Source organism: Rhinolophus hipposideros, assembly GCF_964194185.1.
Source record: "Rhinolophus hipposideros genome assembly, chromosome: 26".
Taxonomy (NCBI): Eukaryota; Metazoa; Chordata; class Mammalia; order Chiroptera; family Rhinolophidae; genus Rhinolophus; species Rhinolophus hipposideros.
This window is the reverse complement of record NC_138072.1, coordinates 3,090,508-3,114,462: the sequence shown is the minus strand read 5'-3', so window position 1 is coordinate 3,114,462 and position 23,955 is coordinate 3,090,508. Positions and strand designations below refer to the sequence as shown.

General features: G+C 39.3%; 1 protein-coding gene across 1 annotated transcript in view; it reads left to right on the top strand.

Moving 5' to 3' along the window:
- CRB1 (crumbs cell polarity complex component 1) overlaps nucleotides 1-16,489 on the top strand; it is a gene marked incomplete at both ends in the record, with an annotated part of 66,123 nt that extends 49,634 nt beyond the window's left edge. The window contains 17 exon segments of the mRNA XM_081039177.1: nucleotides 3,051-3,362; nucleotides 3,365-3,648; nucleotides 3,652-3,702; nucleotides 3,708-3,815; nucleotides 3,817-4,009; nucleotides 7,100-7,184; nucleotides 7,303-7,363; nucleotides 8,025-8,122; nucleotides 8,207-8,275; nucleotides 8,733-8,865; nucleotides 8,867-8,890; nucleotide 8,894; nucleotides 10,013-10,413; nucleotides 10,415-10,923; nucleotides 13,867-13,990; nucleotide 13,992; nucleotides 16,236-16,489. Of these exon segments, the coding sequence (XP_080895303.1) occupies nucleotides 3,051-3,362; nucleotides 3,365-3,648; nucleotides 3,652-3,702; nucleotides 3,708-3,815; nucleotides 3,817-4,009; nucleotides 7,100-7,184; nucleotides 7,303-7,363; nucleotides 8,025-8,122; nucleotides 8,207-8,275; nucleotides 8,733-8,865; nucleotides 8,867-8,890; nucleotide 8,894; nucleotides 10,013-10,413; nucleotides 10,415-10,923; nucleotides 13,867-13,990; nucleotide 13,992; nucleotides 16,236-16,489 (2,708 nt within the window).
- Between the last annotated feature and the right edge of the window lie 7,466 nt (nucleotides 16,490-23,955).

Sequence of the window (23,955 nt, the reverse complement as noted above, 5' to 3'; positions counted from 1 at the left end):
TGTTTATTTAGCAACTAATGTTAATGCTATAATAGATATTACTGTCAAATGAAAATTAGAACTTTTGAGTAAGAGAAAGTTATTCAAAGTAATGAGGAAAGGAAATACTTATGCATTGAGCCCTTGGTCTTTAATTTTTTCCTTGGATATCTATTTACTAAAATAAAACAACAAAGTCAATTAAAATAGAGAAAGACAAACTTATTAGTGTATGTTTTTGTAGAAATGATTTTCTATTAGATATTTCATTAATTATGACTTTAAATAAAGAATTATAGCAAAAGTCATTTTAATAGCCAATGACATTTATATTAAACATAAAGTCTATGTCATTTTTATCCATTAATATAATTTATTCTGATGAAAACATGGGATATACCAGATAGTAGAACTTTTCCATATCACGATTATTTTTGAAATACAATCTTATTATGGAAAAATATTTGCATATGAGTGGACCTGCACAGTTCAAACCCATGTTGTCCAAGGGTCAATTGTCCTACTAATATTATTAAGCCCATAAACTAAAAGAATGTTAGAAAAATAAAATGAAGTGGTAATTTTTAGTAAATTAAATAAGTTGACCTCACATAAACAAGATGACAGTAAGCTTCAACCAATCTACCTCATACTAAATACTTGGATATAAATAACCAATTCATTGTCAACTAAAATACCCAATAAAGAAGTGAGTGACACAGGTAACCCCATACACACTACCTAATCCTTTCATCTCCATGGACAGCAGCAGGTCTTATTTTTGCCAGAGCCAGTCAAATAGCCAATAAAAAAAAGTTTCAATTTTTCCCCCTACTTTTAGTTTCCCTGGGTTCATCAAATAAATATGTCTCACTTTAGTTGCCATTGGAGATGTCAATAGAGCTGATTTTAAACAAGGTGAAAACATAAATTACTGCATAAATTAGAGAATTAATCTCTAATTCTGTTTCTTTTCTTCAGATTATTGACCTTAATTCAGGCTTTCTCTCTTCTTTTTTTTCCATGACAGTAAAATTTAAAACTAGTTTTTCTGTTTAAAGGAAATACATAATCAAGTTATTGTTAATTATTTTGTAAAATATAAATGTGTAACTTTTAGAAATTATGAGACAAAATACAGTAAGCAATAATAAAGAAAGTACTATCATTGGCACGTATTTGCTGACAAGAAGAAATGACAGGGTACTGTAACTTCTAAGGACATAAATGTCCTATGCCAGACCCTAATAGTCTTAGGCATGGACAATTTTAATACCTGTCTAACTGGTTGTCCTACCCCTGGTCTCTGCTCACTTCTCTCTGTTACGTATCCCTGTGACACTGATCTGTTTGAAAAACATATTGGTCTTCCATTTTTTCCCACTGCCTTCAGAAAATAAACAAGCAAATAATAAACATTAAACAAATCATTAAAAACTGTAAATTCCCAGGCATTCTCCAATTTGGCTCTGCTGAATCTGTTTTACTTGATTATCCTACATAAATCCTCCATGCCAACCAGACTGACAAACTCACGGTCATCTCTAAGTGTCTTATGCTTTTCCATTGATGAGTTTTTAGGAATTCAGTTGTTTTCACATTCCTCTTTGTCAATCTGATCCATACTTGAAAATCTATATTAAATCTTCAAAAGCCTTCCCAGACCAGACCAGTCTAAAGAGACTGTCTGAAGAGACAATTTTTCAAATTGTTGCAATCCTCCAAAAATCTTTCTAATATATTTACTGAAAAATATTTGCATATGAGTGGACCCGCACAGTTCAAACCTGTGTTGTTCAAGGGTCAATTGTCCTACTAATATTATTAAGCCCATTTTGTAGATGAAGAAACAGACACAGAAAGTGAATGGACCTGCTCACAGCCCCGCTGAGATTCAGATCTATCGTTATCAATAGAGGAGCCTTTTGGATAAATTTCAAAACACATCAATTTAGGCATAGAGCTAAATGGGAAAATGAGACATACCTTATAATAACAATAAACAAGAAGGCACTAAAGTATCAAGTGAAACACAGAATGTCAGATTGAATTTTTAAAAACCTAGAAACCAGATTCTAGATGTGCTCTAGAGTTTAGACTTCAAATTTTCTAAGGCTCGATTTCTTTTGTGAAAGAGAACTAAGAATATCTGCCTTGAACAGACACATGATGTGGATGAAGGTGGGGGGAATCACAAAGTGCCCTACACATGCCCATTTTTGTAACACTATCTGTTCACTAGAACTTCATTGGAAAAATGATAACCATCACTCTTAAAAAGTGTAATATTCATTCTTGTTACTTTGATCAAATGAAGTTGAATAATTCTCTAATAAGATATCTTTCTTTGACTTGGAATCAGGACAAAGAGTAAAAGTGAAGAAACTATAAGCCAGAGCTTGTTATGGGGTAGATATCATGGTTTATCTGGGATCATGGAGAAGAGGAAATGGGATCTTCCATTCCCCTGAGAAGCGCTCCACAGTGAGAGTTGTCTAGACTATGTATGTCTAGAAAAACATTGGTTTTAGGGATTGTGGAGAGTTACAAACAAGGTAGATGGCAAAATCAGTGCTCCCACGTAGAATAGAGTGAAATCCGCAGCCCAGGACCAGATAAACAATATCTGAGAATGGAATCTCCAGGTAAACAATGTGTATCTATTAGGTTGGTGCAAAAGTAACTGAGTTTTAAAAGGTTAAACACAATTGCAAAAACCACAATTACTTTTGCACCAACCTAATAGCATTGCTACCAAGAGCAATCTTTTTCTCTTTTGTCATTTTTACGATATTCAGTGTCACACATATGTCTAACAATGGTAGTTTGAGGCAACCACTATATTGGGCAAGTAATCTATTTCTAGAAGAATTTGAGGTCTGCCATGACTGCGTTTCTCTACACAATACACGGAGATTGATAGACATTGGCTTCCTCAATAACTAGTCTCATTTTATTCCATTACGGTCCTAAACCTGAGTTAGTTCTGTACTTCCACAGGATTATACATGAAAATTATTATTTCTTATCTGAATAGATGTAATTTCAACTTACTCTTTATTGTTCAACAGGAATCCACTGTGAAGAAGACTTGGATAAATGTTCTTCAAGCCCTTGCCAAAATGGTAGTACTTTTGAGAACTTGCCTTGGAATTATACTTGCCATTGCCCATTTGATAATCGGTCTGGAACATTCTATGGAGGAAGGGACTGTTCTGAGATTCTCCTGGGTTGTACCCATCACCTGTGTCGAAATCATGGACTATGCATTCCTCACGTCCAAAATGGCCAGCATGGATTCAGTTGCTTCTGTCCATCTGGCTACACTGGGTCACTGTGGGAAACTGTTACCACACTGTCTTTTGAAAGTAGTGGCTTCCTGTGGGTACCAGTGGCTCAGTAACAGCCACGGGCTCAGTCTGTAATGTAGCTGTCAGGTCTCAGGCTGTTCAGGCAAGGGCACTTCTCCTTTTCCGAGGTCACAAGGATGCTTTTATAATGCTGGAGTTTCTAGGTGGCCACATTCTCTTAGAAATTCAAGTCCATAGTACGTCAAAGGTGCTGCTGTCTATTTCCCACAACACCAGTGATGGAGCGTGGCATTCAGTGGAGGTCATGTTTGCACAGAACGTGACCCTCATTTTACTGGACGATGCCTGTATGGACCCGTGAATCACGACAGTCCCTTCTCCATTTGAGAGTCAGCAGCAATCAATATGTGCTTACGAAACTCCTTTCTGGGTGGTTTACCTGTGGAAACGGCCAACAGCAGTGCTGCCCCGCTCATCTATAACCTACCATCCACAACTTCCTTCGTAGGCTGCCTCCAAGACCTTCATTCACATTGATGCGACTCTCATCACCCCGGAGAACATTTTATCTGGCTCATCGTTCAATGTCAGGGCAGGCTGTGTGCGAAAGGACTGGTGCGAAGGCCACCCTTGTCACAACCGAGGATGCTGCACCAACCTGTGGCTCAGCTACTGGTGTGACCACCACAGGCCCTATGGAGGCAGGAACTGCCTGAGAGGTGAGTGAGGGCTGCACCCCAGACCAGCCACCAAACTGGCCAGCCTGTCTCTGCCTGTTACCTGACAGATGACCCCTCAGGACATCTGCAGTGGCTGACTACTGATGGCAGAGACCAAGAGGCTCGTGATGGGCACTAATCGATGTTGAGTGGATTCGTAGGATACCAGGCTTTCACTCAGAGAAACAAAATAAAAAGCCGATAGCTCCTCTCCAAATGGGTTTTCATCTTGGTATTTACAAAATGCTATTACATTTTTACCATTTGCATGTATCAGAAATGTATTGGAAATCTTATTTGAAAGAGAAATAATCTTTTGGATTATTTAGAAACTAGTCATGGCAACTACTAGCACAATATCTATGGCACAGTAGATGTTTAGTAAAGGTTTACTTCCTTGCTCTCCTACCGTGTTTCCTCAAAAATAAGACCTAGTCAGACCATCAGCTCCCCAAAAATCAGACCTAGCTAGACCACCATCTTTTAGAGCAAAACTTAATATAAGACCGGGTCTTATTTTAATATAATATAAGACCCGGTAATATAATATAATATAATACAATACAATACAATATAATACAATATAATATAATACTGAGTCATATTAATTTTTGCTCCAAAAGATGCATTAGAGCTGATGGTCTGACTAGGTCTTATTTTTGGGGAAACACGGTATCTATGAAATTCTCACTTGCTCCAAAAGCAGGCTTAAGTTTAGCATTTTTATAAACCACCAGTTTATTCAAAGATATATTTTCCAGGGTTACACTGGAGACAACAGATATTGAACCTAGGTGTCTTAAGAGAACAAAAAGGAAGGAAAAAAAGAAAACATGGGAAGTAACAACAATAGCGAAACTTGGTAGATGCCATAAACTAATTGATCTCATTTCCCTAGCCAATCACAGCTTGAAATGTATTTCAAAATCCTTAACTTCCAACATCGTCCCAAAGATTGCTGTTGATAGTGATCAATACATACCTGTTCCTTTTTATTATTATTATCACGAATTGAAAATGTCTGAGAGGTAATTGCGACAGACGGCTTTGAAGTCCCGCTGTAATTTACCCCAAGATTTTAGAGTAACCTGAAATAGGACAACATCTGGTAAATAGTCTTCTCTGCTTTGTAAGAAGTAAAATTAAAACCAGTCTTAGCCTATAGCCAATTCCATGTCCGAATGGCTAAGAATTATTAGAAACGATTCTCGGGTCTCCCCACTGACCACAATATTCATTACAAATCAGGGACCTGGGTGACCATGAGGTATGGCATCTACCAGATCGATGTAATATTTTACATGGAGTGGCAAGTTGTTTGGTGATTTCTTTTTAAAGGAGAAAAGGGGAAATTACGTTGAGGCAATGTTCACTTTTTGAAGAAAAATGTAATTGACCCAAGGCAATACTTTCACTACATATTCAAAATAACAAACAGATGTTGACTCATTTTGACTGGCTTCCAAAGGCAGTGACCCACAAAGTTAATACTGACCATGGTGGTGCTGACTGTCCTGGTAATTAGAGTCAAAAGATGCCACTCCAGTGGGTTTCTGGTTTCCTTTAGTTTATTTTTTTCCAACTTGGAATCTCATGAAGGTTTAAACCAAGTTTTCAAATTGGTTACCCACCCCCACGTTCCCCAGTTTCTTTCCCCTCTCTATACCACTGGAAACAACAGTTTAACCCTCTGAAAACCTTCAGCTTCAAAAGATATGTCTGTAGGGAGGGAGTTCTGTGTGAGCTTCACTTTCTGAAAGTCTTCAGTATAAGGTTAAGGAAAATTATATTTTTCATATCGCCTCTTAGGCATAATATGAAAATATTCTGTATTTGCTGTTATCTATGAGGAATGTTTGCTGGGCGTTTATCCCCATTATATAAGATGCTTATGACCCCTAATGAAAACATGGCGTCTTTCTGTCATTGCATATTGTGCATGCAAGAGGGAAGAGACGTACTAGAAAGCTAACTCCACCCAGTCCAGATCTTGGCTCAGTGTTTCCTGACAGTGCAATGCACAAGCAGGCTGCAGAGAGGACAAGGTTGGTTGATTAAACATGGAAGACGTGGGGTCTTCCTCTATTTTAATGTTGACCTTCTTAAAATAATCAAGTGTCTCCATCAGGGGAGTTCTGAAAAGTGTTTCTCAAAGTTCAGTTCCCAGGACTGTCTGTCAGGGTATCTCAGCACACCTTGTGTTAGATGTATCTAAGAATATGGAGCTTCCAAAATAATGTTCAGAAAAAATGTGTCGCTGACCTCTTGCCTCTGGACAATATTTGATTTGTAGATGATTTATATCATTTTTATCTTCAGTCATACGTCTAGACTTTGAGAATCTTCTCCTCTTACAATTACAGTTTCTTAGATAGAAAAGAGGCTCACTCCATGACTGATTTATATATATATATATACCATCGTGCCTGCTAAGTGTAGTGGCCCAAACCTCTGCTTACACACCTTCAGGAATGGAGAACTCACTCACTCCATCTTGTCAGGAATTCTCCAACAGTTGTTTCCTCATATTGACATAAAATATGATTACCTATAGCTTTCATTCATTGGCAGCATTGTAACACTTGAAGACATGCTAATGTAAACCTTATATCTCTTCTTGAGAACACTTACATATTTAAATAAAAGTACCATCCAAGCCATCACTACAATCTTGCTGCACATGCCCAGTTTCTGCTAATGTTTTCCATGATGTAGTTTGCAGACACTTCCTCGGCTGCTTGCTCACTTTGGAATAAATTTGCTGACCTGGTTCCTAGATGTGACTGAGGATACAGTGACACAGGACTGTAACTGCCTTCATCCTAGATAATGTTCTTCTATTTTTCAGCCTAATGTTACGTTGACCTTTCAGCAGCCACCCTCCGTGATTGGCTGGCTCACTCTGAGTTGTTCTCACTCATGTGGCCAATGCCCTGCTTCTTCCATCCTAAACCAATGAGGTACTCGTACATTTAGATCTGAACGGCTCTCATTTATTTCTCATAAATTTCATCTTGTAGTTCATCGACCATTAACACATGTCCAAGTTATGTTTAATAATATTTGTCCTCCCTCTTCATGACTTATCAGTAACTCGGATGACAATCATCCCTGCCCCCGACAATCATCCCGTGTTCACAGCCAAGTCTGTGGCTTCAGGTGTCTCTCAAATCACGTAGCAAATCACCGCTCTGACTACTCGCTTGTGATTTCTGAAGACAAATGGGATTGCTGGAGAGCTGAGCTCCTGAGAAAAATGCAGACAGCTCTGCGTTCTGCCTGTATTTTAATAGGGCTTTGCAGAGTGACACTTCCAAGGATGACCAGCAGGGACCCCCTCCAGCCCTGACATTGGTAATTCTGTGCATATTGTCACACCTCAGCAGCTTCACAAGCTGCATTCTCTTCTGAAGTGTTTTATCTCAAGTACAAGTGCTGCCGTGTACTCAGCGATGCTAGCCTCTTCAAATGGGTTGTTGTATCTCACAGTGCACTCTGAAAGCTCCCTGGAGCGGTGGCCTCCACATGCAGACTCAGAATGCAGTGTTCCTCTATACAATCAAGTCGGAATTCTGAAAATGGCGCCTTTTGTGCAGGAAGCCCTCCTGTACACACAGTTGCTTAAGCAAATTTTATTGTAGTTCAGCTGAACTAAAATATGTCTTCCGTTTGCCCAAACTTCAGTTGGACCATGATGACATTTAAACATGATGCAATGTGCTCTTGTTTCTGGTTATGATTTCAGAGTGAAAACTTGAAGATAGCAGTCTCTTTAAGACAACACTTTTGTCAGGTTCATCAGTAATTTCTAGGTTGCAAAATCTGAGCACTTCTCACCGTCTTCACCATTACCACTGATCCAAGCCACCACCATTTCTCTCTGGAATTTCTACAGTATCTCCACCTTCTTTGGGGTTTTGCTCAAATATTACCACCTCAGAGTTCTTCCCTGATGACTCCATTTAAGATTACAACTCCACTCCTACCCCCAGCTCTCCCTATTCCCTTTCTCTAGACTGACGTTTATGGTGGATTCTTCAAAGGCTGCATCCAAGATATACGATTAAACAGCCAAAACCTGGAATTCTTCCCAAAAGAACCCAGAAAAATATAGTCTGAGCTCTCCAGAATTCCTTTTTAAATACTTTCATTTTGGATACTTCGTGAGAAACCTTGTAAAAACTGAAATAATAATAGTACGTCTGATTCAGAGGCAGAACAGCTGAGGAGGGCTGATGGCGGTTGCTGCACTGGGACCCACAGGAAGTAGGTACCAGGCTTCACTACGTGACTTTCTGGTAGCTTTTCTGGGCAACAAGATGGCCAGCAGTTTCCTCATTGGGGGAAACAGAAGTAAAAAATCTCTACTTCAGATGATCATTAGTGTAACTGAAAGTGTCTGGTAATTTGTAAATTACAGAGAATACTATTAAACCTTTCATAATCCTCCTTGTGTTGTCGGAGATCGATTTTATACATTTTCTTTTTCTCTCTCACTCCATATCTACTTCTAGTTCTCTCTCTACCCCTTTCTCTTAAAAAAAAAAAGTTGCCAATAGTAGCAGTTTTATTCTATTTGTTAATCTGTAGACATACGCACTTCAAACTATCAATACCTAGGAAATTAGCTTCTAAAAATTATAGACATAGCGCTTTCCTTCACTGTTTCCATACTTCGCTACCAGCTTTTTAATGCCATTGGTTTCTTTTCTGCTCGGTCCAGGCTGTGTCACAATGGAGGTGTTTGCCACGCGGTGTGGGATCACTTCTCGTGCTCCTGCCCTGTGAGCACAGCTGGGAACACCTGTGAGGAAGCACAGTGCTGTGAACCCAGACCATGTCCTCCCACGGCCCAAGTGCCAGTTGGTGCCTCAAGGATTTTAACGTAGGTGGAGTTCAAGCTTATCATCCAGCCAATTAAGCCAGGCATCTGTTGTTCCAGGAGGCAACCCAGAGGAAGAATACAGATAAAATCGGTTCAGTAAAGAAACCTGTGGCTGTTTCCTCTGACGTGAGCAGAAAAATACACCGAATGGGGGCTAGTTTAAGAACCCAGGTGGGCCTCATGGGTTTCTGGGGGAGAGATGGAGGTCAAAGCACCACCGAACCCTGATTCTTGATCATTTAAAGACAATTTCTGAGGAAAGAATTAACCAGGTGGTATTTGGCTTTTCATTTCTCCTAATTGGGAAGACAGAGTAAGGGTTAGCACATTGCCATTTGTTAGATCTGGGGCCCAGCAGCTCACACAGCCTCTATAGTCTGCAGCTTCCTTTGTAGAATAAGGATGAAATATCTGCTTTATAGGTAGAGAAAGTGTGTGTGTGTGTGTGTGTGTGTGTGCGCGCACAAGAGTGCAACTGACTTTTAACTGCCTACTGGTCAGCTTCATCAGAAGCCAGGTCCACTGTCAATTTACCGTGTCACCATAGCTCCATGTGTGATTTCTCCATGCTCAGTTTCTTCATGTCTGAAATGGATAATCAGTGCTTTATTTGTAGGAGCAAATGTAAAATCAATAGGGGCATGTACTGAGATATTGATGGAGAAGAAATGTATGGTATGGGTTTTGATACCGGACCATCCAGATCTGGCATTCTGGCTTGATTATCTGTTAGCCACACGACCAGAGAAAATTACTTAAGTACTGGAGTCTCCATTTCCTTTACAAAATGGGGATGATGAGGATAACAATAAGCCTGCATTTGGGAATTCTGTATCAGAAATCACATAAAGGCAATGAGCAGATTGCCCAGCCCACAGCACTCGGTGCATTTTGGCAGTGACACGATGGCACCTCGTATTACTCAAGTATTGCACACTTACTGACGGTGCTCTTGGTACTGCTCTCTCTCACCATGTTTTCCTGAAAATAAGACCGCGTCTTATATTAATTTTTGCTCCAAAAGACGCATTCGGGTTTACGTTCAGGGGATGTCATCCTGAAAAATCATGCTAGGGCTTATTTTCCGGTTAGGTCTTATTTTTGGGGAAACACGGTAGGTGCTGCTAATGCCGTTTTTAATGGACAATGCAGTGCGACGTTATTCAGGAGCAGTAGGAAAATCAGCAGAGAACTCACCAACATCATCACCTTCGGTGTCAGGACGCGGGGTGCTAACATGACCATACTGTACGCAGAGAAGGAGCCTGAGGTTCTTAACATTAGCATTCGCGATTCCAGATTGTTATTCCAACTGCAAAGCGGCAACAGTTTCCATAAGCTGAGTCTGACGAGTACGCAGTCAGTGGATGAGGGCATGTGGCACCATGTGACTCTTTCCATGACAGACCCACTGGCCCCGGCCTCCACGTGGCAGATGGAAGTGCACAACCAAACCCCTTCTGTGACCAGTGCAGTGGCCACTGGAAGCCTTGGCTTCTGGAAGGAGAAGACAGACATTCCACATGGGTGACCGAGCTGCTGACAACACGCAGGGCCTGCCAGGGTGTGTGAGCACAATAGAAACTGGTGGCATTTCTCTCTCTTACATTGAAAATGTTCATGGTTTCATGAACAAACCTCAGGAAGAGCAGTTTGTCAAAATCTCTGTGAATTCCAGGGTTTCTGGCTCTTTGCAGTTAGATGCCTGCAACTCCAATCCGTGTATGCATGGAGGAAACTGTGAAAACATCTACAGTTTTTATCACTGCGCCTGTCCCGTGGGATGGGCAGGGCCACACAGTGAACTCAACATTGACGAATGCTTTTCAAACCCCTGTACCCATGGCAACTGCTCTGACAGAGCTGCCACCTATCACTGTAGGTGCGAGCCTGGGCACACCGGTGTCAATGGTGACATGGGTATAGACAATTGCCAGAGTCACCAATGTGCAAATGGGGCCACCTGCATCAGTGACACCAGGAGCTATTCTTGCCTCTGTTTTGGAAATTTCACAGGAAAATTTTGCAGGTGAGCATAACGTGCATATAAAGCTTGGTTTTGGAGCTAAGCTCAGCATTCTACTTGCCAAACTGGAAAGCAGTCTCCTCAGGTAACATATAGGCCATGCTGAACAGGACTCACATTGGTCACGTGTACAGACAGGATCCCACAGGCTGGAATGTACTAGAAGGAAGTTGGCAGTATTTGACCAGATTTTAAGCAAAATGTTTTCTTTCTTTTTTTTTTTAAATTTTATTGGGGAAGGGGAACAGGACTTTATTGGGGAACAGTGTGTACTTTCAGGCCTTTTTTCCAAGTCAAGTTGTTGTCCTTTCAATCTTAGTTGTGGAGGGTGCCGTTCAACTTCAAGTTGTCCTTTCAGTCTTGGTTATGGAGGGCGCAGCTCATCTCTAGGTCCAGTTGCCGTTTTCTAGTTGCAGGGGGCACAGCCCACCATCCCTTGCGGGACTCAAGGAATTGAACCGTCAACCTTGTGGTTGAGAGCCTGTCTCCAACCAACTGAGCCATACGGGAGGCAGCTCAGCTTTTGATGCCGTGTTCAAACTTAGTTGCAGGGGGCGCTGTCCACCATCCCTTGTGGGACTCGAAGAGTCCAACCGGCAATCTTGTGGTTGAGAGCCCACTGGCCCATGTGGGAATCGAACCGGCAACCTTCGGAGTTAGGAGCATGGAGTTCTAACCACCTGAGCCACCTGGCCGGCCCAGCAAAATGTTTTCTTAGTCACCTTCGTTAGAATATGTCTTAGGACCTACAGCCCCAGAATCTGACAGCCTGAAGGCCTCAGGAAACAAATAGATTTATGATAAATGCAAATGCTGAATTTTAGTATTGTTGGAGGAAGCATGACTCCTATCCCTAAAACAGTGCCCTGGGTTATTTCAGGTAGGTAAATATTGTAAAACCCTGAAAAGACCGTTAAAGTATCATTTCAAAGAGAAATCGAAACTCTCAGACAAACAAATAAATATGTTTTGATGGTTTTATCGAACTCATTAATTAATGAGGGAACAAAATAGAAAAACCAGCTCAGAGGACAATCTTATCATATATATATATATGTATATTATCATGTATATTATATAGATAATATACATTATCTATATAAGTATAGTATATTATATATACTATATATAGTATATAATAATATATAGTATATTATATAAGTATAAATGTATAGATATAATAGGTATATAATTACATATATATCTAGTATATATTTATGCCATAAATATCTAATTATTATATTATTGCCCATTTCAAAGTATTCCACAACATTTTTTCTAAAACAACAGAAGCAGTATTTTTTCTCAAACTACAGAAAAAGTAATCACCTCCATTTCATGTTATATAAACAGAAATAAAAATGAATGTTTTCTTATTAAGTCACATTACTTCAATATTTCTATGTAATTAGAATTCATTATTGAATTCTTATAACTTGTGCTGCTTTTAAATTCACTAAACAATTGAGTCATGGGAGGCGAGAGGCTATTATTAACAAGTAATAATATACTCGAATTTTTGACAGAACACCTGGAGTCGTTGGCAACTTGTAGACATTACACTGATTCAGAGGTTGTACCTTGACTTGATGAATCTCCTGGCAGACGTAACATGCAGCCATAGCTATGAGAAGATGTGTTATCTCCATAACATTTATTGTTGTTCAGAGCATGTGAAGACAAGGTATGTGTTAGGGTCTAAGTGTTGATATTCCAGCAAGATGTCACTGCTCACGAGTTAACCAACTCATTTGCCAACTGGCAAACTACCTGTCTAAAAGCAAAAGACATTCAGGATCAAAATTAATAGTATTGCCACTGTGACTTTGGATAAGTAAAATAAACATATACACCCCAGTCACTAGTTCTCCAGTATTTTTTTCTGACTAATTCATCAAAGTCAAGTTCTCAAAGATTAAAGTTCTCAAAAATATCTTCTAACGAGATTCAAAATTTGTCTGTTGTCTATTAAACATAAGATGTATACAAACCTTCATTTTTGTATTGGTAATTGACCTCTTTCAAAATGGTTAACTTTTTTTGGCTCTTTTGGAAAGTCCTCATATTTTCTTATTAAAGTGGAATTGATTAGCTCTTATGAGAAAAGACACTCACCGTCATGTAGGCTAATTTCTCCATATTAGCTGCAGCACACACAACAGGACAAAATTCAATTCCTCTTCTATTTCCTGAATATTAATTAGGCATCAGACACCATGCACATGCACAGTGGATCAAAGGACCTGGATATCACCCTTCAAACCTTTTTAATCCGTCCCTTCAGACCACTGGATTTGTCTTGCAATAAAGTTCTGCTTAGCTTCTAACAATGTGTTCTGCCCCGCCATTTTTAAGGATCCCTTAATATATACAGCTTTGTTGTTATACAAAAGAGCCATGGTCTGAATTCACACGTAGTTACCACTGAGTGCTGCACACAAGCCTCCGAGACAGCATTTGGCTGGCATCCTACAAAGCTATAAATTGTTAGCAAGTGTTGGCAAGGCAACTGGAGTTCAGATCCAAAAGCCAACAGAGAAATCACATGAGTGTTTGGGTACCAGAGCTCTGTCCTTGCCCTCTTGGCCTTTAGAAGATGTGCAGTCTTCCTGCAGCCCGTGTTGATTTATCACCAAAGAAGCAACCATCTAGCTCCAGTAAACGTCTTTCAATCTTGACTTTACTGTCACCTATGGTGTAGATCTTATCTCACCAATGAAAACTATGCAGAGATGGAAGATATACAGCTATGCTTGTCACAGCGCCCTCTAGTGCTTTACTGAGGAAGTGACTCTTGCATAAGGCAGCACAATTAGCATCTGTAGTTCAGCCAGCCTGAGTGCTTAATTAGTTTGGCACTGACCACATCTATGAACTTTCTCAAAAAGTGTTCTTGAATGAGAGGAACAAGATGAACAGCTGTGGCTGTTACTTTTATCTCTTCAGAGACACCAGATTACCCCCAACAGTTTGTGGGAATGAGACAAATCTCACTTGTTACAACAGAGGAGACTACGCCGAGTTCCAGGGTGAACTCCAATGCATGTGCCGGCCAGGCTTCACTGGGGAATGGTGAGTCTCATTAGAGCTTTACAGGAGAGTTCCATGTGATTCTACGTTTCCCAAAGAAAGCTTTCAACTCTTCTTCACCAAATGCAGTCATTGTTGATGTGAAGTTGTCTGTGCCTTCAGACAATCTGTGACCTGCTAAAAATGCAGGCAAATTTGAGATGCATTTATCAGGCTGAAGGTGAGATCAAAGGTAGAAAGGCTGCGTACTCCGTAGCTTTTATCAGACTCTCAAAGGGATCAATGTCCCCAAAGTGAGTATAGACTGGGTCTCTATATGACATAGATACTATGTAAATGGATAATCAATGGCTAACCATTTTTTGAACAGCATACCATGCATGCTACACTTGTTATCTTCACTTGTCATTATTTCCGTTTTGCATTTGTGTAACCTGAGACTGAGAGGTCAAGTGACAGGTCCAATGTGAGTACAGATGTATGCTGCAGTCAGGCAGCACTGCCTTCAGAGACTCTGACCATCTACTGGACATGCTAGCTACATGCATGAATCAATCTTTGCTTGGAACAATGGAAAGAAAAGGGGAAAGTGCTCTTCCATCTCATATACCGTCACAGTCAGATATACGGATCTCTGATCAAACTTCCTACAGTGAACAAATTAGAGAAATTAAAGTCAAACACATTTCACAAAGAGATTGGGTCTGAATTAATTTATCCCGAAAGGGCAGTTAATAAAATAATGGGTGTATTTGCACTGTATGACAGTGTGGATTAATTTGAATATTCTGTGTTTTACCAGATTCTTTCGGTATCACAGAGATGCAGCTCTTTGGACATTTTTACAGAACAGCAGGAAATCTAGGATACCATACACCTGCATTTTACCCTTTAACATTCAATGATGAGTCTAGTCCTCACTTCCTGTGGTCATCTCGAAGTGGCCTGGACAGTCCAATCAAGTATGTGCATAGAAGGATATATCTGTAGTCATGTGCTACTTTCCACGGCACCAGTTTTCATCATGCAGCCAATTATTAACCCAGGACCATTCAGTGGCCTTTCAGTTCCATATATCACCAAAATATTGCAAATATTTCCTTGTCCTAAATTTCAAACACCTCTGTATTTACGTGCTGGTAACTTCCTACCTCGGTCTCCATTTCTGCTTAATGGCACAGTGCACACAACTCATCTAAAGCCTTGTATTATTTCTCTCTGTACTCACACATTGTCCCTATTTACAAAAAATACTTCCCTTTCCCCCAACGTTTATTCGTTAAAAGAAACATGTATCTGTCATTTAAAAATTATTGATTTGAAGCTCTGGAGGAAAACAAAGCTCGGAGTTTTCCTTGCTCCTCTAGGAGTCTTTCTATCCGGATAAATTTCTCTAAAGTAGTGAACACACAGTCAGTAGACTCTACTTTCAAAGTCTTTAACCATCATCATTAGTTAATTCACTGCATGCTAATGGATTTATTTATTTTGAATTTCCATCTATTAATTAACCTCTAATTGAAGCTCCAAAATGTTTCTGACGAATGTGTATATGTGTGTGCGCACTGTTTAGTTCAAAGAGATGTGGATAAGAAATGGAGAAAGAAGAGCTAGAGGAAGACTAGAAAATGCTGGGTTCTTACCCCAGACGCAGACCCATGTGACTTACATAAGGTCCACAAATATTGAAAAGCTGTCCTCTAACAAATTGCCTTCGCTTCTGTCTTGTTAAACCTGTAACTTCACGGTGTCATCCTGGCAAGTTGTGAATGATGGATGGTCTGAACACTCAGACCATGTCTGACCATGTAAAAGACATGGTTCTGACCATGTAAAAGAACATATATATCTTTTCTGTTTTCAGTGAGCTTTTCCCTTAGCTTAAGGCACCGATGGATCCAAATCCTGACAGCTTGAAGGTAGGTTAGCTATCCAGACTCCGGGGTGGAAGAATACAGCCTCACTCTCATGGCTCCTGTGTGCCCCCAAAAACTAAGCTGTTGGGGGAGAAACTGGTTTCTTCATGGCTCAGTTTTCTCTTGGCTTCTACATATTTATACCTGTTTTCTCGTGTGTGCGTGCATGCGAATTATTTCCGTTAAAACCAAAATTCATTAAAGTTATTTTAAGGAATATATCTCCCATTAAGTATATATAAATTTTACGGGTATTGGTACGTTACACTTAAATCATTCTGGGTAAATGAGGCCACTGTTTTCTTGCCCCATTTCACAGCCAATTTATTCAACAGGGAGTGGGTTTCCACTGTTTCTGTTTATTTTCAGGGTGTGAAAGGTACATTGATGAGTGCACCTCGGATCTGCGCTTCCACGGTGGCCTGTGCCAGGACCTGCTAGATGGATTCCAGTGTGTCAGTGAAATTCCCGGCATCAGTGAGCTCTGCGAGGCGGACCTAAGCGGCCTGTCTTCCCCTGTCTCTCTCAGCCTGTGCCAGAACCTCTTCCAGCTTCTCTCTTACCTCATTCTGCGTCTGAACGATGGGCCAGTGGTAGAGTGGGGCCAGCAGGAAGCTTCTTAACTTCCATGGGAATATCCCCAAACCTAAAAGCCATTGAATTTCAGGATAGGTCTTCACTCATTTCAGATCTCTAAAAAAAAAAAAAAAAGAACCAAAAAACAAAAGCTTGAAAACTAAAATAAATTCAAGGACGATTTTAAGCATATCACAAACACTTTATGAGTATATCCAATATTTACCTGTTCTAGTTTTAAATGTAAAAAAAAAAACTTTTTTCTTACTATAACAGAAACATCTCATTATTGACTGCATTTTGTAGAAATATACTATCGTACGTCACACTTCTGTAGTAGAATGACCATTGCAATAAGAAACCATTTTCTCCCCACTCCATTTCCCTGTGTTGTTTATAATGTGAGTTGTCCTTATTCACCTTAATTCCAAGTCATTCATGGTCTTTGATTCTCATTTATTCATCACATGACAATTTGAAAATTACAGATTAAACTATCTATGTATCCACCCATTTTTTAATACATAGCCTTCCATATGAAATGTTGCCAGTTCTCCGGTAAGCTATAAAAATATATAAAGAGAAAGCAGGGGATGACATGAAATGAAGTCTCTAAAAGTGCAAAAGACAATTTTCTGATATAATTGGTATCAATACTCAAATCACGCCTCATCAGTATAATTTGTGATCTCATAAAACCTTCTCTCCTCCCATAAAATGCCAGATAAACCCTTTCTCCATTTTGTCCTGTAATACTTTCTCTACAAATAGAATACCTTATGTTAATTGCTTATAAATGTATGAGCTTATTGACGTTCCCATCAAATGGACTAATTTCAATTGCTTTTCAATGCATAGTTGACACAAAGTAAGTGCTACTGTATATGGACACACCAAGAGATATATATTATAAAACACGAATTTCTTGGAGGCATAGTTTTCTAAAATTTGCAAGTAAATTCATCCACTTCAACTATCTTTCTGAAAAAAAAGCAACTCTATTATAATCGAAATATATTTGGCATTATAAAATTTTTAAATAAATACCTGAAATGATGAATCTACAGATAAATTAAAAATGCAAAAATTAATATACTCTTGCATAGCTTTAGTATATATAAAATAATAACTCGAAAGTAACTTTATTTGCTAATATTTCTATTGCTTCCACTGACGTTATCATTTATGCTAAATATCGCTGTGTGGATATCGCCTTCTAAAGAAGACATTATTTCTGTTCATTTGAAGGGAAAATAATTTGTTCCTATAATTTATTTTAGAAAGCAACTCCAATAACAACAGCCTGCCAAATATCATTTTGTAAATGTGTTTATATCCTTGGGATCTGTCTTGGTTTGAAAATGTGAGAGTAATTTATTTATTGGGTGATATCCAATACTCATTTAGTCCCAACTGTTTTTAAGAAAGTTGTTTTTCTTTGGAAATGACCAAGGCAAACCTAAAGATAACATTCAAACCCAAAGGACAAAATAGTGTCCTATAAAAGCAAAGGAAATATATTCATTTTTACTTTTCAAGAGTACTAGACAATTTTATGCAGTGGATTCATATCCTGTGGCATACTGGCAGTCATTTCCAACTGGGAGCGACTAATTTTGGCGTCTTTCCTTTACATTCCCCCACTTGCCTCACACTCTGGCAGATGTGCCATACTGCGATCTCAGATGTGCTGTTCCACAGTCAGATTTTGTGACAGAGACGTGGGGAAAACCTTCCCATCAATATGTGCATTCTCAAATACTTGAAGTAGGCGCAAACTGGACTCTAGCCAAAGAGCACACGTAGAGTTTCCACATTGACTCCCTTTTGGACATATCTGTAATTATACATTCACAAGCCATTCCACATGTGGTATGTTCCCTTCCTAGTACATAGAAGAGTCACTCACAGTCTCTTTCTCTGTAAAATGCTGATGCCTCTGTTGTCACTGTCATGGTCGATTGCTTTTCTGTTTTCCAAATGTCTGGCTCAAAACAAAAATGCTGTCCCTTTGTCTTTATTCTTCTGTATTTCCAATTGCACCGTGTGTGACTATGGCTTTTACACATTTGCACAGAAAAATAAAAACTTTGTTTCTATATCTCTAGACTTCTTATCTTTTGATAACTGTCTTCATTTGCCCTGTCTTGCATGGTAAGACATCTGCAAGCCAGCCATTCTCTCTCTCTCTCTCTCTCTCTCTCTGTCTCTCTCTGACACACACACACACACACACACACACACCACATCATGAACCAGAAGCACCAGTGCTCATCTTCCTGAATTGTGCCCTCTCCCCAGATGTGACACTAACTACGAGTCAACACTGTGGCCGTCAGGGTGCAGGCCCCCTGCCCTTTCCCTCTCTGGCAAACATTCCTCTAGCTGGCATTCTAGAATTGACCCTGTGCCTACATGTTCTTCCTGAGGTTTACATTGCCCCAGCCCAAGATAGCCATACTTCAACCTGACCCCAAGAAGGGCCATCTACCTAAATGACACAGAAATTCACACAAATGCCTCTAGACTGAGCTTCTGAAACATATCCTGTATTTAGTTGAATAAAAAAAAATCATTTTGTCCATTTTTAAGATTTAACATGTGAACTAAACTATATCTGTTATTGGCTATGTCTCTTCCCTGTGCAAGTATACCTAGAGAGTGGTTTTTATGGACTAGGACAGTGGAGAAAATACGGAGGTTTGGGGAAATGAGTGCTTTCAGCATAGAGACAAATTCCATTGACACTACTGAGATCGTACTCTGGGATAGGGGCTGTGATAAACCATTTTTTTAAATACATGACTTTGTCAACCTGAGGGCCACCTGAATCTCTCACCTTCTAAATTCTCCACTAAATTGTGTTTAAAAATTCTTTTGCCATTTCTAGGTTTTTAAATAAAAGTTATTCAACTTTAAGTTTGCAGAATTAAAATGGAGATTTTTCAGGGAATGGTGATACGTAAAATTTGAGTTTAGTGATTTAGGTAGGAAACCAGTGAAGAAAAGAAACCTGTTTTTCAACTACCAAAATTATTACTGATACGGACTATTTTACTTTTGTACTTCACTTTTTCTTATTTATTCTGCAAATGCTAAATGAATCCCTACTATGTGCCCTGCCCCTTACTAGATACTGGGAATACAATGATAAATTAGAGGGGCTCACTTACCATGAGGTGAGGGTCTCACAGAGGATGTAAGTGAATAGGACAGTTCCTGGGTCAGTGCCAGGATGGAACCAACACCTGCCAAGGAGCAGATTTTACTTCTGGGCACCACATTCCAAGGAAAATATTGATGGCTCCCGGGGCCTAGAGAAAGGCTTTGTGGAGACAATATGACGCTAAGGGGATGTTTGTTTTCTCTAGACAGAGAAGACTTAAGGAAAGCACGAAACTGCCTTCCCATGTTTGCAGGGTTACCACAAAAATGAAAAAGTAGATTTGTTCCATATTAATACAGAGAGCAGACATAAGACAAAGATGTCAAGTCAGCATAAAGGAAAACAATTGAACATTAGAACTATTTAATAATGTAATGCACCAATTTGCACCTAGGTGAACTGCCCATGAAAACATTCAGATGGAATCTACGTAATCATATGTCATGAATATTGAAAAAAATGTTTGTCACGGATTGAGAGATGCATGGACGTGACGATCTTAAGCATCTATGATTAAATGAAAAAGCACAACTAATGTACTCTGTATCCATAGAAATTATTTTATTTTATTTTATTTTATTAGTTTCAGGTGTACAAGATAGAAATTCTTGAGATCATTGCCTCTGTTACCATGATAGCAGAATTGTAGGCTAGGTTTGTAAATGACATTTGCATTTGTAAGCTGAGGAAAATGTGACGTGGAAGGCTAGATAATTGACCAAGCTCACCTGATAGTTGGAGAAAGTGAGGATTGGAAAGGACACCTCGGGGTGTTTTTAGTAACACATTGGGCCATGTTATAGGGAAGAAGCTTTTGAGAAGGAGGAATTTCCCTACGAATGTATTTTTACATACAATAATGTATTATGCTGCTGCCTTTGAAACTGAACACCAAACACCATCACCTCTGGCCCACTTACCCTCTGAGAGGTATCTTCATCTCCCAGAGCAAGGATGGGCTGGACCTAGATGCTTGTCGCTGCTTCACACGCAGACCCACGCTTTCCTGAGCAAATCTTCAGGTTGGCCTCACTCCAATCAGTCAGTTCCAGGAAAGGTCTGCAATTGAATGAAGGCAATCGCCATTAAAAAGTAAAAATAAAAAAATGGAGCAGTTGAGAAAGTGTGTATGAGTGGTGCTTTTCTTTCTTAAATCTTATGGTCAAATAATGATGTCAGAAATACATTACGTTGTAAAATGTAAATGCTAGTCATCATCAAGAATGGTTTGGAAAACCAAACAGGAACTTTTCCAATTCTGCCCTGAAACTTTGATGCCTATGGTTGGTTGCCACAGCTCTACAAGGAGGTGGCACTGCAGAGATGACATCAAGGGAGGTGACGAGAGTCACAGAACGTAGGGGAGTGGAGAAGTGGGCAGACACGTCTACTAACAAAGTCGCTCTTCGTCTAAATGAAGAGTCTGAACATATGTGTTGATTACCAGATGGCCTGATTGGCCTGTTGAGAAAGTTTCAGAATCCCAGGGTGGGAAGCATTCTGTGAGGCATAGTAAGTCTAGCAGGTGATGGGGAACTCGCCTTCATACTCATAAACGTGTAGAGTTCATTAAACCGAGAGAGTAAGGCATAAAATAAAAGTAAACACAGCAGAGATGTGGAGTCATTTGTGAATGACAGAGTCATAATCATTTCTGAGGGTCGCTCTGAATCCCAGAGGCTGATGGCAGGGCTGACACCCAGTGGCCCACATCTTCAGGCTCCTGTGAAGGACAGAGCACTGGCCAGTGGCACAGAAATCATCCTCCGGATGGCAAACTCTGTGTTCTCTCAAGTTGCCCTTCAGGAAAGTTGCCACTCAGAATGACAGTCTCTTTAAATCACAGTTTTAAAAAGCGCTGTCACTTATCACTGAGTTGCCACTAATTAGCATTCAAGGAGGAGTAAATATAGCACTGACATAAGAAACGGTTCTTAAATGTCATGCAGTCCCTGAAATCAGGTCTGATTGAGTTCACAAATCTGTTTTCCTTTCATCGTTTCACATATTATTAGGAATTCTGCTTCATCGAGTATAATTAATGCTTTTCATTTTTTTAATGTGAGGTCATTGCCACCAGCTTCACAGGAATCACGTAACGTAGACTTTTACCTTCAGAACCCTTTTCCTCCTGTGTCTAAAATAGAAGGGAAACAAGCAATTGGGGGGCAGCTCCTGGGTTGCAGGTGTTTCTGAATTTGGGTGACCCACAGACAACTGAGAAATAACCAAGTCGGAGTTTGTCACTGACTTAACTAGTTAATCAAATCAAACAGCTTTGTAGTTGTCATATTTCCCCCAAAATAAGACCTAGCCAGACAATCAGCTCTAATACGTTTTTTGGAGCAAAAATTAATATAAGACCCGGTCTTATTTTACTATAAGACTGGGCCTTTTATGATATAATGTAATGTAATGTAATATAATACCGGATCTTATATTAAGTTTTGGTCCAAAAGACACATTAGAACTGATTGTCCCAGTAGGTCTTATTTTGGGGGAAACACGGTACCTGTCAACTTAATCTCATCATCTTTCAAAATCTCCCTGAAGTGATCATTGCCTTGCTACAAGATTGGATTTACTGGAAAATGGTATTTCAATTTATTTATTTATCCATTTGTCTGACCATTTATTGAAGTTCTGCTCTAGGCAAGGCTCTGAGCCAAGCATGGTTGAGCGACTAAGATGTACACAGAGGATAAAGAGCTTGGGTAAGACAACTGGGTGACTCCATGTTTGCTTCCACCCACAGAGCTTCTCCAATTTTGTAAATCATGAGGATATTTGAAATGTGCGTATAATGACGTATGTCAGTTATGATAAGGATGACCCTATTATTTATTGCCCAATGGGAATATTTTGAGAGTGAAAGGGAGCACTGGAAATAGTTATGCTGGGACAACAGCCTAAACCGGGCAAACTGAGATAAATCCTAGTTACTAGCCCCGCCCCCTGGAGAATTCTTTATGTGTCGCTTGACACACTCCATTCTCTTCCAAATGAAGTTGAAGTCTATCACAGATCATTTCAGAAATTAGAAACAAACCAATGCGTTGACCAAATGACTCAAAGCAAACCAAGAAGTTGCTTGCATTTTGTTAATTACAATTTCCTTGAATTATTTTCCTTGTTTGTTTTTTTGTGTTTTTTTTTTTTTTTTACTCAAAAGCACTTTTGGCATCAATCCCTGCTAGTAAAAATAGAATTGTGGTCAACCAAACTGAAAATTGCTAGCATGCAATTGAATGTCATGCTGTTGTCTAGTTTAACATGACATGAATTTAATTTCTCCCATTTTTTGAAATTCCGGAGAAGAATGGAGTGTACAGAATTTTATAGAATATGGATTTTCTTCCTGAGGGACTGATACCTTTAGGAAATGAGGCTACAGCTCATTGAATCCATTGCGGATCTTTCTTGTGGGAGCAAATGGAATGACATGTAGAAAACAAAGTACACTGTAGGGAATTTAATATCTGAACCTTCATAAAAAATAAAAATAATTCTTTCTAAAAGACATAAACCATGGCTATTATCTTTTTCTCACAATTGAAATTACTGAATCGCGGATTATTTTATGTAAACTACAGAAATCTATTGGAGACTAATTGTATACAAGAAGGAAGCATATAAGTTAAAGCATATAATCACATAAGTTAAATATAACTCATCCAAAAATAATCACATAAGTTAAATATAACTCATCCAAAAATAAATAGGCCATTTACAGTGAACTGTACTTAGTCATTTGGAAAGTACATTTGGGATTAGTTCGTTATCTACCTGGGTTTAATTTAGTTCTACATATAGCTTTGAACATTTATTACTTCCATCCACTTTCCCTAATATTTCTTTGATTTATCCATTTGTCACCATTGCTCACCAGGCTTGGCTCAGTGTCTTGCCTGTGGGTGTCAGCAAAACTATATTATAAAAGGAAACTGAGGTACCACTATATTCATTGTTCAAAGTGGCAAAATACATGTTAATGCCTGACAAATGACTGAAATTACTCCAGCTGGTATCTAAAACTCAGGACAAAAGAACATTTAAAACTAATATGTTCCTTTGAATTTTTCAATAGCCAGCATTCTGCCCCATAGTTATCAAAATTAAGATGAAAATGATAGTACATGTTCAGTACGGAAAGTTAACATGTTTTCCTGACCAAATTTGCAGAATGAAAAGGCAAGGATTGGTCATTCATAAGGACTTTGGTGACGATAGTGTCTAAGGAGAAGTGAGCCCCACACTGTGTTTGGGGACCGTTGCCACCCAAGACCCAAATGCACAGAAACTCTATCATTCACGTTGCAGTGGAATTTGATAGAAATTGGCTCTTTC